At 39.2% G+C, this 17,149-nt stretch overlaps 6 protein-coding genes and 1 pseudogene across 7 annotated transcripts; 3 read left to right on the top strand and 4 right to left on the bottom strand.

The window, feature by feature from the left end:
• Nucleotides 1-2,346, bottom strand: FDP41_006024 (annotated as a pseudogene). The gene is made up of 2 exons: nucleotides 2,317-2,346; nucleotides 861-2,254 (listed from the first exon to the last, which is right to left on the bottom strand). Coding segments are annotated over exons 1-2 (1,424 nt in total).
• Nucleotides 2,347-2,579: 233 nt separating this feature from the next.
• Nucleotides 2,580-4,013, top strand: FDP41_006023 (uncharacterized protein; the record flags this gene model as incomplete). Its single annotated transcript, XM_044709614.1, has 1 exon — nucleotides 2,580-4,013. The coding sequence occupies one exon, from the start codon at nucleotides 2,580-2,582 to the stop codon at nucleotides 4,011-4,013; it is 1,434 nt and encodes a 477-aa protein (XP_044559984.1).
• Nucleotides 4,014-4,139: 126 nt separating this feature from the next.
• FDP41_006022 (uncharacterized protein) lies at nucleotides 4,140-7,172 on the bottom strand (the record flags this gene model as incomplete). Its single annotated transcript, XM_044709613.1, has 1 exon — nucleotides 4,140-7,172. The coding sequence occupies one exon, from the start codon at nucleotides 7,170-7,172 to the stop codon at nucleotides 4,140-4,142; it is 3,033 nt and encodes a 1,010-aa protein (XP_044559983.1).
• Nucleotides 7,173-7,329: 157 nt separating this feature from the next.
• Nucleotides 7,330-10,576, bottom strand: FDP41_006021 (uncharacterized protein; the record flags this gene model as incomplete). The annotated part of the gene is made up of 2 exons (XM_044709612.1): nucleotides 7,330-9,963; nucleotides 10,139-10,576. The coding sequence occupies 2 exons, from the start codon at nucleotides 10,574-10,576 to the stop codon at nucleotides 7,330-7,332; spliced, it is 3,072 nt and encodes a 1,023-aa protein (XP_044559982.1).
• Nucleotides 10,577-11,313: 737 nt separating this feature from the next.
• On the top strand, nucleotides 11,314-11,730 carry FDP41_006020 (uncharacterized protein; the record flags this gene model as incomplete). Its single annotated transcript, XM_044709611.1, has 1 exon — nucleotides 11,314-11,730. One exon carries the CDS (start codon nucleotides 11,314-11,316, stop codon nucleotides 11,728-11,730), a length of 417 nt encoding a protein of 138 aa, XP_044559981.1.
• A 1,166-nt stretch (nucleotides 11,731-12,896) lies between these two features.
• On the top strand, nucleotides 12,897-16,028 carry FDP41_006019 (uncharacterized protein; the record flags this gene model as incomplete). Its single annotated transcript, XM_044709609.1, has 2 exons — nucleotides 12,897-15,238; nucleotides 15,383-16,028. The coding sequence occupies 2 exons, from the start codon at nucleotides 12,897-12,899 to the stop codon at nucleotides 16,026-16,028; spliced, it is 2,988 nt and encodes a 995-aa protein (XP_044559980.1).
• Nucleotides 16,029-16,440: 412 nt separating this feature from the next.
• On the bottom strand, nucleotides 16,441-17,136 carry FDP41_006018 (uncharacterized protein; the record flags this gene model as incomplete). Its single annotated transcript, XM_044709608.1, has 1 exon — nucleotides 16,441-17,136. One exon carries the CDS (start codon nucleotides 17,134-17,136, stop codon nucleotides 16,441-16,443), a length of 696 nt encoding a protein of 231 aa, XP_044559979.1.
• Nucleotides 17,137-17,149: the final 13 nt, after the last annotated feature.

The raw sequence follows: 17,149 nt of genomic DNA, 5'->3' as shown, positions 1-17,149 counted from the left end.
CCAACCCAAACTCCAAACCCAAACCCAAACCCAAACCCAAACCCAAACCCAAACCCAAACCCAAACCCAAAACCCAAACCCAAACCCAAACCCAAACCCAAAACCCAAACCCAAACCCAAACCCAAACCCAAACCCAAACCCAAACCCAAACCCAAACCCAAACCCAAACCCAAAAACCCAAACCCAAACCCAAACCCAAACCCAAACCCAAAACCCAAACCCAAACCCAAACCCAAACCCAAACCCAAACCCAAACCCAAACCCAAACCCAAACCCAAACCCAAACCCAAACCCAAAACCCAAACCCAAACCCAAACCCAAACCCAAACCCAAACCCAAACCCAAACCCAAACCCAAAACCCAAACCCAAACCCAAACCCAAACCCAAACCCAAACCCAAACCCAAACCCAAACCCAAACCCAAACCCAAACCCAAACCCAAACCCAAACCCAAACCCAAACCCAAACCCAAACCCAAACCCAAACCCAAACCCAAACCCAAACCCAAACCCAAACCCAAACCCAAACCCAAACCCAAACCCAAACCCAAACCCAAACCCAAACCCAAACCCAAACCCAAACCCAAACCCAAACCCAAACCCAAAACCCAAACCCAAACCCAAACCCAAACCCAAACCCAAACCCAAACCCAAACCCAAACCCAAACCCAAACCCAAACCCAAACCCAAACCCAAACCCAAACCCAAACCCAAACCCAAACCCAAACCCAAACCCAAACCCAAACCCAAACCCAAACCCAAACCCAAACCCAAACCCAAACCCAAACCCAAACCCAAACCCAAACCCAAACCCAAACCCAAACCCAAACCCAAACCCAAACCCAAACCCAAACCCAAACCCAAACCCAAACCCAAAACCCAAACCCAAACCCAAACCCAAACCCAAACCCAAACCCAAACCCAAACCCAAACCCAAACCCAAACCCAAACCCAAACCCAAACCCAAACCCAAACCCAAACCCAAACCCAAACCCAAACCCAAACCCAAACCCAAACCCAAACCCAAACCCAAACCCAAACCCAAACCCAAACCCAAACCCAAACCCAAACCCAAACCCAAACCCAAACCCAAACCCAAACCCAAACCCAAACCCAAACCCAAACCCAAACCCAAACCCAAACCCAAACCCAAACCCAAACCCAAACCCAAACCCAAACCCAAACCCAAACCCAAACCCAAACCCAAACCCAAACCCAAACCCAAACCCAAACCCAAACCCAAACCCAAACCCAAACCCAAACCCAAACCCAAACCCAAACCCAAACCCAAACCCAAACCCAAACCCAAACCCAAACCCAAACCCAAACCCAAACCCAAACCCAAACCCAAACCCAAACCCAAACCCAAACCCAAACCCAAACCCAAACCCAAACCCAAACCCAAACCCAAACCCAAACCCAAACCCAAACCCAAACCCAAACCCAAACCCAAACCCAAACCCAAACCCAAACCCAAACCCAAACCCAAACCCAAACCCAAACCCAAACCCAAACCCAAACCCAAACCCAAACCCAAACCCAAACCCAAACCCAAACCCAAACCCAAACCCAAACCCAAACCCAAACCCAAACCCAAACCCAAACCCAAACCCAAACCCAAACCCAAACCCAAACCCAAACCCAAACCCAAACCCAAACCCAAACCCAAACCCAAACCCAAACCCAAACCCAAACCCAAACCCAAACCCAAACCCAAACCCAAACCCAAACCCAAACCCAAACCCAAACCCAAACCCAAACCCAAACCCAAACCCAAACCCAAACCCAAACCCAAACCCAAACCCAAACCCAAACCCAAACCCAAACCCAAACCCAAACCCAAACCCAAACCCAAACCCAAACCCAAACCCAAACCCAAACCCAAACCCAAACCCAAACCCAAACCCAAACCCAAACCCAAACCCAAACCCAAACCCAAACCCAAACCCAAACCCAAACCCAAACCCAAACCCAAACCCAAACCCAAACCCAAACCCAAACCCAAACCCAAACCCAAACCCAAACCCAAACCCAAACCCAAACCCAAACCCAAACCCAAACCCAAACCCAAACCCAAACCCAAACCCAAACCCAAACCCAAACCCAAACCCAAACCCAAACCCAAACCCAAACCCAAACCCAAACCCAAACCCAAACCCAAACCCAAACCCAAACCCAAACCCAAACCCAAACCCACCTTGCCTTGAAGAAGGTCAGCTTTGTGGATGATTTTGGAAGTGTTCTTCAAGCGACACTAAAGGTTGATGTTTCAACCATGCAAACAGGAGATTCCTTTAGAGTAAGATTGTCAGTCACTAAAGCGAACACTCGTAAAGTGGACGTCATTCCTGATGACGTTACCAAAACTGTTTTGGCAGATATTAGATTCATTACTCACCTCTCCGTCCAGCGTTAATCAAGTAAATAATCAGTGAAAGTGAGCAAGAATAAATACTAGTTTGAAGAACAACCAATCACGACAATTTTCAGATTTGACTTATTTTCAATATATACCGAGTAATCACATTGTTGATGAACAAAAACAAACAGAAAAAAAGAATTATTTTTTAAAATATCATATGCCCTTGACTCCTCTTCCGAATAATAACAGCTCAACTTCAGCCCCTCCATCATCCTCTGCTTCGGGACCAACACTGCAGAGATCATCAACCATAGGGATGAATACCATCATCATGAACGCTACCACGGGTCCTTATGGATCTGCTTCTACGAGTGCTTTAAATGTGGGACGAAATTTATCAACGGCATCGTCCACAGTTCCTTCTCGAAAAGCCTCTCAACCTCCTGTAACGACTAACACAATGATTTCTCTTGGAGTAGCACCATCGTCATTATTGATGGGTACTAATAGCAGTTCAGTAATGACTACCAATTATAATAATAATAATAATCAAAATAATAATAATAATCACATTTCCAACAATATCTCCACAACAAATGGAACACCCTCATCATCATCATCAACAACCTCTCACACTAGTAAAGAATATGAACAAGTGAATCAAGTATTTGATGGCCTTTCCATGAGTATTCATCAATTGTATCATCAATTAAAACAAACACAGGATAGTATTCGGAAAATATCGGAGACTCAACAGTTACAGTTGGACCCAAATTTGAGCACAACAACTGCCCATAGTCAACGTTTTCTTGATCGATATGGCCAAGAAGATCAGCAAAAACAAGACTCGCTCACACTCGAGGAGGTGACAAATGATCAGGTTCTTGTGAACGCTTCAGCAACTCGGAGTGCATCACCAGTAACATCCTCATCTCTTCCTTCATCATCAACAAAGGACACAACATTCTCAACTACTTTCAACAATAGTACTGGTGTAGCAAAGACAACAGCTATTATTGAACGACCTTCTTTCCTAAAGAATGTGCCTTCTGATATCTCTTCGTCACTTAATGACACATCGATATTTTCAGAGCTGCAATTAGAGTTAACTTTGAAAAATGAGGAAAATGCAACACTAAAATTGAGAATTGAAGAATTACTACATCAAATAGAAACACTCCAAAAAAGAGTTTCTTCCAGCACCTATGTGATTGAACCAGTTTCAAAACCAGTTGCTTCTCAGACTAATGATGAAGAATCGATCGAATTCTTAAAGGAACAACTTGCAACTCAAAAGGAAATTAATAGAATTCAATCTGTCAAAGTTGCTAATTATGAATCAGCCATCAAATTGATACTTTCAAGATCTCACGACAAAATGGAAGAGCTCAAACGAGAAAATAACACCATGACGGAATTAATGAAAAAGGAAAATCAAACGTTACAAGCTTTAAATTCCAAGCTTTTAAATCAAAATATAATCTTAAAATCAAGACTGTTGGAGGTCATGGAAGTGTTGCGAGACGCCGCACGACAACGAGATCTTGAACTTGTAAAAAATGAAAGTGTTTTAGAATCATACATGAAAGAACGAGAATTATTACTTTCATTGTTAAAGATTTCAGAGGAAACTGAAACCACCACGCCATGAATTTACCTTTTTTATGAGGTTTTTTAATTGGATGGTAACGATTGTACTTTTCAAACATAAACAACGCATTTGACAAGATTTAGAAAGTCGAATTATTATTAATCCAAGTATGAATCAAAATTTTACTTAACACAGGGTGAACTTGCCAATATCACAAACAATTCCTGTGGTTAAAACAGGATCTCTCTTTTCCTTAATTTTTAGTCCAGTATCTAAAGGTGGTTTGATTTTTACCCTTTTTCGTAGTGGGTTTTGTTGTTGAGCAATGATTGCTTTCTTTCCTTCTTTTTCTGCATTTGAAAAGGATGAAAATTTTTGCATTTCAGGCATGTGCTGCGGCTTTGAGGTGATATTCATGTTTTTAACAGCATCGAATGGGTTAACGCTACTGAAATCATACAAATCAGTGGTGGGTCCTTCCTCAATTTCTGAAGTTACTGAGCTGTGATTCAAAGCTCCCTGCTTCAATTCATTTTCTTGAAGAACCATTTTTTGAAATTCAATGACCAAAGTGTTTCCCTTATTTTTTGCCCTATGTTCATCTTGTTGAGAAGCATTACCCGAATCACCACAATAAGCATCCTTGAGTGGCACTTTTGGTGCGTACGGATTAAATAATTTCAACTTGGTTTCTGAAAAGGTTTTTGAGAGAGCTGACGAGTGTTTAGAAGAGTGGGAAGATTTGGATGCATTCGACAAGAAAGCATTCGCCTTTCGTTTAGAAACTTCCTTCTCAATCATCATGTCTTGAAGAGAATTCTTTTTTTGATCATGATTGGCAGCAATAACTCCCCTCAGAGGTGCAGAATGTGGCCTCTGCGATAACGGATGATTTGAAATTCTATTGCGAATGAGAGTTGAATGATCATGGTGACATTCTTGATGAAGGGAGTCTACAGAAGATTTTTCCTGGATGGACGATTGCGTGCTAGAATTGTTAGTACTTGAATTTGTTGATTTTTCATCTCCAAATTTCACCTTTCTCGAGTTGTGATCTTGTTGAAAAAGTTCTGATGCCAGCTGTTCCAATATTTTCTGTTGTTTCATAATTTCTTCTCGATTTTTTTCATGGTAATCTATTAAGGTGGAGTTATTGGAAGATCCATTCGAGTTTGAATGAATGGAATTTCTTGCACTATTCTCATTTGATGATGTGCCAGATTTTAGGAAATGATTAGAAGCTATGGCTGAGTGCGATTTTTGAACTGATTGAGGAGGACCCTCTTCATTGTCATTATGTTGAGGGATTAATCGTAACGGATCCACAGTATTTAAAACTGCTTGCATTTGAAATCGAGTCAATCTTTTTCTATGCTCATAAATTCCAATAAGCTGTCGATCTTTCTTTTCAGATTGTTGTTGTGCAATTAGACGCTTAAATTTTTTCTTGAGACGCCACTTGACCTTGTCACTGGTTCTTGTTTCTCGTTCCCTTAAAAGTTTGTTTTGAATTAAATCATGAATTTTGAAAAGAATTGAGGAAGTATTAAAAATATCGTTTGGAATTTTGGGCTTTGGTGTTGACAACTCTCGCTTCGAGCCGATTCGTTTCAAATCAGAGAGTAGATTGTTTTTGGATGTACCGTTGGTGGCACTTAAGGTTGGTGCGAGCATTGTAGTTAGTGAAAGCTGGCTTCCACCTCTTTGGAGTGATGTTTTCATGGTGTCGATTCGTTTTTGTATTGCATTACTTCCTAGTTTGATACGGTCCCAAACGCAAAGTTTTTGATTGTTGTTGTGGTTAGTGTTGGGTGATGGCTGTTGAGATTTCGAGTGAGAAGCATCTCCATCATTATTTCCAGTAGTCACCCCGATGCTTGAGGAAGGTGGTTTACAATTATTGGAAGTGGTTTGAGATTTGGGATGTTTCTGTTGTTGTTGTTGAGGTGGTTGAGACGGTGGCACCATGGAATTATGGATGTTCGTACTGGCGGAGGAGGAGGTTTGGTTTTTTCCTTGATACACTCTTGTACCCTCATATTTCACTAACTTGGTTTTGGAGGTGCTATTTACATGACTTGGGGATTCAATTTTGATGCTTAGTGGTGGTTTTTTCAGAGTTTGTTCATGATGATGAGAAGTTTCGTTTTGTTGAGGAAGTGACAACGGTGGTGAGGAGGATTTTGTTGGTGTGGAATTATGTTCCGTAAATGGAGACGGCGAATCTCCACGAGGTTCAGGTGTCACCACAATCATGGTTGAAATAATGGGTGTATTTTGAGGTTCAGTTTGCGGTTTTACATAGAGAGTGTTCATTGCTTTTTCAAGATTCAAAATAAGAGGATCGACCTTAGAGTTTTTAGGGTCCTCAGGTTTGGTTGAGGCATGCGATGCCTTTTTAAGGGGAGCAGAACCTGGCCGAGGATGTCTTGATGACAATTTGGATGTAGTTGAGCCATTGTGAGAATTCACTTTGGGCCTTATTGGTGTGTTGGATTTCTGATGGGAATTTGTTGTTGAGCTACTTGTAGCGGCATGTGATGTTTTTGAAACCACTTTTGTTTTTACATTTGTTTGAATTTGTAATGTGTTTGATGGATGAGTTGCTTCTTTTGTTGTTGTGACATGTGTACTATTCAATAGGGCGTTCGGTGTTGTTGATGATGTCATTGCGGAACTCAAAGTCGAGCTCTCTGCAAGTCCAAACTCATTCAAAAGTAATTCCTTGAGAATTCTGTCATGAGGCTTTGATTCCTTGATTTGAGAGGATAGATCTTCCTCTTCCGTACTGTGCAAACATATGCTTTCACTACTCGCCTTCATAATGTTGTAAGGAGGACAAAAATTATCTCCCAATAAATGGTTGGCGGCTGGCTTTGATAGTTTTTGATCATTATTATTGTATTGAACATTCGAATCCGAGTCTAAATCATCAATAAGGCTCGAAAGAGATGAACTTCGCGAAACTGTTGGAGGTACTTCCAACTCGACCACATTACCAACAACAACTGTTGAACGTTTGACAGTGTTGTTGAGAATTGGCTGTCGAGGTGCAACACCACCACCACTACTTGCTGTTTTCTTTCGGAATAAATTAAAAACATCCTCTCCTTCATCATCACCATTCAAAATGTCATTTGTTTCTCCAAACACATTGCCCGATTTTGTGATGGTAATTCGGGGTGAAGGAAAAGAATCGATCATCTGGGTCTCCTTCATGGTGTTCTCTCAGTAGATCATTCTATTTTTTTGATGCGTTTTGATAGCGCGCAAATAATAGTGAAACAAGAAACCATTGAATGCATCGAGATTATGATTCGAATACATTTATTGTGTTTGAAAATTACCAATGGTGCTAATAATAAACTAATTAGATTTATTGTGTTTGAAAATCCATAAAATCATCATGGGGTTGGAAAGGATCGTGGAGATGCGAAAACTCTGCATTCTTCCTATCAGATGACTGGTCTGTGACCACCACATTCATTCGTTCTTCGAATTCGCTCAGTTCAACTTCACGAATGTCATCGTACGGATGGGAATTTTCACCGTTTTCTTCTTCATCCAGCAGTTGCACGAGCATGTCACCACTGCTACAGTTCCCATTTTGTACTTGTTCTTGCCGTTGTTTGTATTGCGCAACTTCGTCTGCAAGCAAATTGTCAATTTTGTGGTTGAATGCAATTTCATGCTGAGTATGGAATGGTTCTTGCATATCATTTGGAAAATCAAATGTAACTCCATCACGAGTCAATTGTGCCTTGTACTCGCTACCAGGCACATAGCTTGGAAGGTCTGTATTAAATTGTTCTGCAATAGAGTCATCTCCCGTGAAATTGCGAACTTTTCTAACATATTTGGCAAGAAATGGAAAGAAAGGTCTGTTGTGTTTTTTCAGAATTTCTTTAAAGTGCAACAAATTCATACTGGTGTAACCAGATTTAGCGTCTTGTTTGTGTTGTTGCTTCCAAACACTTTCGCACATGGGATTATATTCAATGGTAGTAGTGTCCATTTCTGAATTGGGATGAGGTATGGAAGGAATATTGTGGGGTGTAGCGTCATGTAATGAAGCTTTGGTACCATCTACAATGTCCATCGAGGTTTGGATCCTCGATAAAGATGAATCAGCTGATTGTTTTTCATCATGATTATGAGTTGATTTGGCATGAGAGTTGGTATGAAGGGATGAAATGGGGTCCTTCGCATTACCATTTTCCAGTGAAGAAGTGGTGTGAATTGGATGAAGGTGCCCACTTGTCAATTCCTCTTGTTGACAACCATTCACAACAGCAGAAGGACCAAGTTTGTTCAATAAAACTTCTTGTAACAAGGTCACATATTCAAGCTTCTTTTCTTCTCGTGTGTTGATCATTTCCATGAGCTTGCTGAGTGATATTAGGTCTTTTCTTAGCTTTCGAAGTCGTTGAAGAGATGAGGTGTCATTTAGAATTTCCTCAGATTGTTTTTTTGGGAGTTGTCTTGGTCTAAATGCAGCATGATGATTTTTGTCATGAATACTCGTTTGTTTTTCAAAGTCCAAAATTAATGGCCTACCGCATGTTGGGTAAAGCATCTTATCTGTACTAGAAACAATTCTAGATAAACGTTTTTTTTTCCAGAATAAATAAATTTCATAAAGAAAGGAAGTTGGTAGTATCTTCTTCGAAGAAGACGGGCTGCTGCTAGTACTGCTATCACTTGTAGATGGTATCGAACAATTTGTAGTAGTGTTCATGCTGCTAGAATAATCAGAGGACGAAGAAACGGAATGTTGGGAAGGAAAGTGTAATAGCGGTGATAGGTTAGGTTGCCTAGTTGTGGTTGATGCTGCTACATCTGCTTGTAATGGAGTTGGAGAAAGGATAGAATTACTATTGGATTGTTTTGTGATGGAATTATTTTCGGATACGGTTTTTGAATTAGCAAATATGTGAAGATTATAGCGTGAATCAGAGTCATTTTTGGTGAACTGCTGCAGGAATGGAGAGGAAGAGTTCAGTTTGGAAATTTGTGATGTCGAAGTGGTATTCAATGTGGAACAGGTACCCAAGGCGCTAGTGGTGGTGAGGTTATCATTGCTTGAGGGTTCTGGTTGATGTTTGTGGGAAGGATTTATGCTTGGTGAGGAGGTGGCATGGTGGCTTGGTTTCAGACCTAAGGGACTTTTGCCATTCTGCACATGCGGAAGTGTTAAATAATTTTCAACATCGAAAAAAAATCGTTTCAAGCTTGGAAATTTCTCCAACGCACTTCTAAATGTGCAAAGATCATTCGAAAATGCAGTTGTTTTTTCGAATCTATCGATACATTCCTCAAAAAAGTCCTCATCTAGAATTTGAAGTGTTTGTGCTGGTGTTGGCAGTAAATGTTTCGATGACACTTGCCACCTCTGCAGCAATTGGTCCATGGTTATAGTCCTCTTATTTCGAATTCCATTAAAACATATCTCCTCACCAAAGCATTCTTCGTACATTCGCAAATAATTTTCATGAAATTTCTCCAAAAAAATAAAGTCCTCATCCTCCATGTCGTATAAAATTGAATTAATGTCTCTGTCAATCTGCAAATTGTTTGGTAAATAGTGTAAGTAATGTGTTGTTTGTTGAAATTTGGTTTTCTTCCGACTTTGACTTTGCTCCTTTCTGCGCCGTTTCTTTTCATTAATTGCTTGAGAAAACTCTGCACGTATCCTAGATGCATGTCCATTTATGTATGCATTTGTCGTCGACGACGACGATGCACTTGACGAATGATCCGACAATTTATCATTATTTTCTGGTTCAGAAATAATTTTAACGTTCGGTATATGAATGATAATATCGGGAGCAGTTAATAATGAGTTTTGAGATGATGACGACGATGATCGAAATATTGCTCCACTTCCGCCTCTCCTAGCATTACCCAAACCTCCGCTGCTCCTTCCATGATCTGATTCTTCATCAATAGTGTGGTCGTACGTATAATTATGAGAAATATTATCATTATTTTCTTGACATTTCAGTAGAACCTATTACACAGTGATTGGACAACAGAATGTAGAGAATATCACATATGTAATGATCATTCCAATGTTATTGTGATAAGTCATTGAATCCCCAACATTCAAATGTAAATTGAACACCACATTTGTTTTTCAATGAATGGCAATCATGTGACAACAGAATTTTAACAATCATACATACCTGAAGTGTGTCCTCATCGAGACCTGTTTCTTTTGCAATTAATTTTAATTCTTCTTGAGGCGTCATGGATTTTCGTTTTTGCAATTTTGACCTTTTCTTCTTCTCAGTAGAACTGGTTGATGCATGATTCTTGATGACAAATCCATTGCTGTGAGCGTTTCCATTCTTGATATTGTGTGAAATTTTGTCAGGATGAGTTCCGATCAACTTTAGTGAATTTTCAGAATTTAGTTTAGACACATCATTGTGTATGCTTGTGTTACTGTGGTGAAGAGTTCCATTTTGATTTGAGCTGCTTGATGTTTCGGTTGTTGTTGTCGATGATGCAGACAACGTTGAGTTGCCGCCTTCCGTTGAGCCCTTGTTAAGCAATGAGTAAAAGATGACAATAGGCAAAGGCTTGTTCTCATCGATCTTTCTTTGCCTAATATTTCTCATCGTTGTTGTGCAAGTCCTAAATATTTATGGTGTTTAACGATCGGTGGCACAATAGGATCCAATAATTTTGTTTTGGTAGTGTGTTGAGATGATTTCAAACCAAAATTCAAAGCAATAACTAAACTTGATAAAAAGTGGACGAGAATGTGATACTTCTTTCAGTAAGTGATGGTGTGTAATATCAAACAATAATCAAATATTCAGATGATGCATATATTCGGAATCCACCCGAATGTCTTTCCGATTCTTACAACACCACGCTCCACGTATCAATAATATTGCTAGAAATTAAATTAAATTAAAAAAGTGGTGCAAACAATGATCGACGTTTGAGAATCAAATGATCACTCCACCGAGAAATTGTTGCTCAGCCGACAATGAAAAGTGGATAGCAGCCAATAATAACCGTCAAATTTTTTTGTTGGCGCTTTTGATCTGATTTTCGTGCTGTGTGGATCCACACACAATGAAATTCAAATCCAATGAAACTCAATACTGATTATATCGTCGTTGATGTGTTATCATTCACAGCCCTCACTCACTGAAAAGAAACGCATGAGCGAAGGGAGTTCGAGGTTTCACTCGTTCAGAAGAGTGAAAGAAGTGAAAAAAGAAATTTCATAAAAAAAAAATAACGTTTTTGTTGTTGGACATCACCAGTCCACCTCAACTCAATAACATTTTGTATCATCACTCCATCTCCATCATTAATATTGCAATAACAACAACTTTATAAAATGGAAGATACAGAAGATGCTGAACGATTAGAATTGGGTGATTTCAAAGATAAGACTTGTTTAACCATTTCCGAAGTGGCCCATATACTTCAAAGAAAGAAGGAGGAATTGGAAAAGGAACAATCCGATTTTATTAATGATATTTTCGATAAAAGTTTATCGTATGCTAAGCGATTTGGAGGTGGTTTGAGTTATGAGAGTTCTCTCGATATCAAAACCACACTCGCAAGACAAACTCTGGCATTGAAAGACTCACAAGACAGGAAAAAGCTTGTATCATTCCAAATTGCACAGCTCGCAAATCTAATGCCAGGTGATGCAGAAGAGGCGATCACACTCATCCCAAGTCTAAGAGTTTTTGATGAATCAGAAATTGAAAAGATACTCAAAGACATGGAAACTAGGAAAGGTTATTAAGAAAGCTCCATAGTAATTAATACTCAATTCGAGATGTCGTTGTCCAACGAACATGAAGTAGCAAATTTGTAAATGCAAAAGGCACGAAACAGATCTGGCTTGGAGGATCCTCTTTGAGTAAACATGATTCTTGTCATGCAACCCAAAACTTTACCACCAATTTCCATTACTTTTTATCATGAAATCATGCACTTCGCTGTTTCGACGATTATAACAAGAACGACCAAAACAATGTGATTACATCTGACAGATAGATCGTACTCCTTTTAAGGTCTGCCATTTTCACGACCAAAACGCACAAACTATCTACTATTCACAAACAAAAAACATACAACAATATCCCACAGCAACAACACAAACAATTCACAAATGTCTCCAACTGAATCACCAAAGAAACGAAACCGAAAATCCTTGGCAAGCACTCTTCACCAACGAAAGGCCTCCATAAAATCCATCTCCATGGCTGAGTCTCTCAATAACAATACCAACCACCGCAAAAAAAACATTTCCTTGTCACGAATATCACTTGAGGAATCGAATCGAGATGTTTCATATTCATTGGAGTCTCTTCGGATAAAGAAAGGAGATTCCTTGAGATCCAAGTGTATTCTTGTGTTGCAAAAGTTTTTAAACAAGAACAACAACACGAAGGAGAAATAGAAAAGATTGAGATTCATCTCATACGCATTGAAGGTATGATCGACCATGAAAAAGACGTGTCAAATGAACATTTTTGACACAACCAAGTTACCTCTGAAGTAGTATTGCAAAAGCAACTCAAACAAACGAACGTTGAGAGGAATAAAAACTTCTAGATGTCAAACAGTTTTATACTGGAGCTTCCTGAATGAAAATTGTTGTCATTGTGATGATTGCAATTCTTTCATTGTGTTTTCCCTCAATATTCACCCATACCAACTCTTGAAGAACTCCATCCATGATTTAGTAGTAAAATCTCATCACTCTTCTTTGAAGCATTCTTCTTCAGCTGTTTAAAAGTAATAAAGGCGCGCAAAATAATTGAAAAAATTACGGCAAGCGATACAGAGCAATCCCGTCTCATCTTTATGCTTGGACTTGTTCCAGCAATCATTACTTCTTCTTCCGACGCTTGTGTTTATTGAAACACTCTTACACTACACGAGTGTACAATCATCAGCTCAAAGATGAGTACTCAAATTGCATCTCCTTCGAGTACAACATCTTCATCATCGGCAGATGAAACCCCCCACACGAACCCGAAACACCCAATTTCAATTGTCGTCAATGGTCCTCCACCTACAGCATCAAATACAACAGAAATGGAAGATTTTGATGGCATGCTTGAAATGGTGGATTTCAAAGCGCTGAAGGACCAATTTTCAAGCCATAATCTTGTTTCGGTGTCATCATCGGTCCTGTTGGATACAGAAAAACTCATCACCACAATCAACATTTTGCTAGAGACAGTAGAGAAACAAGACAGAAACATTCGTGCTTTGGCAAAGGCCATTCCGAGAACATCGTTCAAAAATCAATCATCATCAACTACACGAACGAAAGAAAATCAACCGGAACAACAGAAGCCATCAATACAGGACGATCAAAAGCCAACAAAATCTGTCACACCTCCTCCGAGGATTGTAGAAAAAGAAACCATAGTTGTGAAGGAAGATGACCCTTTTTTGAAAAATCAACTTCATCATTTAAATAATGAATTTGCAGTCATACAGGAAGAACACTTGCAACATCAAACAAGACTTACTGAGCTCGAAGAAATTGTTCAAGAACAATTAACTCAAGAAAAGATGAAGGTTGAAATGAAAATTGATGAAGCCAAAGAAATGATCAACGTTTTGAAATTTGATAAAGAAGAGTTATTGAGGCAAATGGTTAAATTGAGAGAAGACATGAAATTGGCTATTGATGAAACAACTGGTGAAATTAATCATGAAATAAGAACAATCTTACAAAGTTTAGACATGCACGTAACCAATTTGAGAGATGAATACAGAACACTCATTTCATCAAACGCCGATAATCTTCAAGGAAAAATTGACTCTCTCTCACAAAAACTGGGACAAAATATGGATAGTTTTAAGGAAAGAATGGACTCCCAACGTAATGACATTGAGGAATTAAAGTATCGAGTCACAAAAACGGAAGAAAATTTTACAAGAAAATTGGAATATTTAACAGACAAGATGGAAAAAAACTTTAGACTTCTTGAGAAGGACGTTCTCAAAACAAACTATGTTGCAAACTTGATTTATGACGTATTCCAATTGGATAAACAAACAGTAACGGATTTGCCTGACACGTATGTTCAAGAAAAATTCCAACTCAAGGAAGACATCGGAAGATACTCGAAAATGAGAGCTCAGAAAAATAGACAAGAATTGAGGAAAATCTATACAGATATGCTACTTGTGACTCCCTCTTTTAAGAGTGTAGCAGAGAATGCAACAAACAACCTTAATGAGGTAAGGTGGGAGCTCTTGTCGAGAATGGATCGTGAGTCTGACCGAACTCGTGAAGATATTGACGATATCCGAGAGAATATGAAACGATTTGTTACATATCCCGAGTTAAAGGCCTCCATTACAGAAAATGATGTTATCAAAAAAGTGGTCACCGATGTTGAAAAACACGAGACTAGTATCCAAAATTTTTTCAGAAACTACCTCAACAGAGAAGAAATATGGGAGGCTTTAAGACAAAAAGCAGACGAAAAAAACATGGAGCTGAAGGCTGATCGTAAAATTGTGAATGGCCTCTTTGATTATCTCAATGAAAAATTGAACACAATTTTAGGAAAAAACACAACCGAGGAAATGATGGAAGCGATCAAGAATTTAGAGCAAAAACTCCAAAATAAGGCTGATAGACAAGAACTGGTCGATTCACATCATACGGTGTACCCTCCAAATATTATTAATATTATCAGAAAAGATATTGTACCTGATGATTTGATTGTTGGCATGGGTCTTTCACAACCATTCCTCATGGCCAAGGGAGAAATGGAAACAAAAACAAGCGGCTACAAATGCCTCAGTTGCAACCGGCCCTTCACCAAACAACAACCATGCTCCTCAACAGGAAACTCACCACCTCGACGACAATTGCAACAGCCCTCGATACCTTCGCAGCAGCAAGCATCTACGCAACAACCAAGTGTCACTTCTACAGTTATCTCGTCCACCATTGTAAATCCACTCCAAGCCACCCCATCAACAACTTGTACAGCAGATTCATCAATTCCATCATTACAACCAAGCTCACTAACCACTTCCCTGCCTCAACAAACCTCTTCACTCACTTCGGCACCATCTATTCAACCCTCTCTCGTACAAGATTTTTCAAAAGTCCTCGCTCAACCACCAGCATCCACACATGAGACCAATCACGAACAACAAGCGAGTAGCTCTTCAAGAGTACGTACCGATCCACCACTTCTTCCTCCGGCGAGCCCTTCAGATTTCTTTGACATTCCAAAACTTAATCTTAAAAAAGTTTTAAAACCTCCCGAGTAAGTATAGATGAAAATTTGACGAAATTATTTAGCGTTAATATGGCATTAATAATTATCTGCGATATTTCTTCAAAACAATTTCAAATACGGCTTGTGTGAAAACTCTGAATGCAAACTTTTACTCTTCTGATGACGAAACAGTTACGACAATCCCATTTTCAGGTATTCCCTTAAATCCTCCAGCAGGTCTGTTGAGGAAGAAATGATGGAACACACGGATCGTATGACAAATGAAAACGTTGACACTAATACTCAAGAAAGATCGGACACCAACCATTCAGCTCTTTCCGATATCGAGCAAAAACCTCCTTCACAAATGTTCGACATTCATTTGCACATGACAACAACAACACCGACTATCGATGATTCTCAAACAGACTTGAGGCCCAAGCCACCTCGAAGTGCTCCTCTCCAAATGAGTTTTTCACGCTACTCTGTGAGGTCCCTTAAAGATGGCAATGACTCTGCGACGATACCCTCTCAACCTCTCACTCCAAAACTTGTGATGAGCGCTCGAGATAAGGAAAATGCATTTTCAAACACGACATCCATTCGACCCTTCTCTGCTAAGGAACCCAGTCGTTCCTCCAGAAATACCTTTTCCCTCAATGCTGCTGTATCTGCGAGTCAAAAGCAGCCAAGCGAGCTCAATAGCTTCCCTTCGACCAATCCTGTCACTACCTCGAATTTATCGTCGTCCTCCTCGTCGACTGGCAATTTTCGCCATCTTTTAGTGATCAAACCAGCCAACAAACAAAGAGACAATAGATTTCCAAAAATTAAATAATGAAAGACTGTGGCTGCTGATGTCAAACGCTTGAAAAAGATGAAATTGACAAATCATATGATTTTTTTGGAAGGCAAGGCATCGATTTGAAGCAATTATGAGGAACCAATTACTACAAACAACACACATCTCGTCTCAGTTGAAAGCAACAATTTTTGATTTTGACTGAAATAGCACAAGTACCCAACACCATCAAACAATTAAATAATTCCTCAAAGATGACAAATTCTTGAACTTTGGATGGTAAATTAATTTTCTAATGTGTTGTTAGAGAAGTTAGTGGAGTTGTTGTTCTGAAGTTTGGCTGTGAAGGTTGTGAGATGTTTTTGAGAGACCTTGTTCAACTTACAAAACGATCTAAAAAGGTTTGAGCTACTAAGCAATATATATTGAGATGAACAACTGATGAATTCTAGAAAATATCTTCGTACGATGTCTCCTCTTCTTGTTGTGGAAAATGTTCTCTCAGCACAGCCTCTTTATCTTTAAAATAGCGCAATGTTTCTTTTGTTTTTTCAGTTGAAAAAAGCCGAAATAATTCTTTGGGAGATGACCTTTTGATGGGATTTTCTTTTAACGATGAACCAATAAATTCTTTCAACAATGTTCGAGAGGATTCTTCTTCTTGTCGTTTCAAACATTCTTCAATCTTTGATTTGTTGCGACAATCAACTTTGTTCAACTTTAAGCATTCTAAAACAACAAGTCCCAAAGAATAGACATCACTTTTCGGAGAGATTTTGTGTTCTTTTTCTCTTTCTGGTGCACGATAACCTTTAGAATAGGATTTACAGGTCAACTCTTTGTCACCACGTTTGCATTCATAACGCGTATCCGTTTCAATACATTCATCGAAGGTTTCAGAAATTTCAAAATCGATCAAATAGTAATGATTGTCATATTTAACAATGTTTTGAGGTTTCACATCGTTATGAATCATGTTCTTCGATTCTAATATCACTATTTGGCATAAAACGTCACAAATCATGCCTTGCATTTCCTCCACTGACATTCCAAAACGAATTGTTGAGGATAAATCAATACCTGCGACACTGATCAAACTATTGTCTGGTCCACAAACCAGGTACAACGTTCTCATCTTTTTCATTATTGTCGATGTT

Source organism: Naegleria fowleri (genome assembly GCF_008403515.1).
Source record: "Naegleria fowleri strain ATCC 30894 chromosome Unknown tig48, whole genome shotgun sequence".
Classification (NCBI taxonomy): Eukaryota; Heterolobosea; class Eutetramitea; order Acrasida; family Naegleriidae; genus Naegleria; species Naegleria fowleri.
The sequence above is the reverse complement of the archived record's forward strand: the minus strand, read 5'-3'. Positions and strand labels throughout refer to the sequence as shown.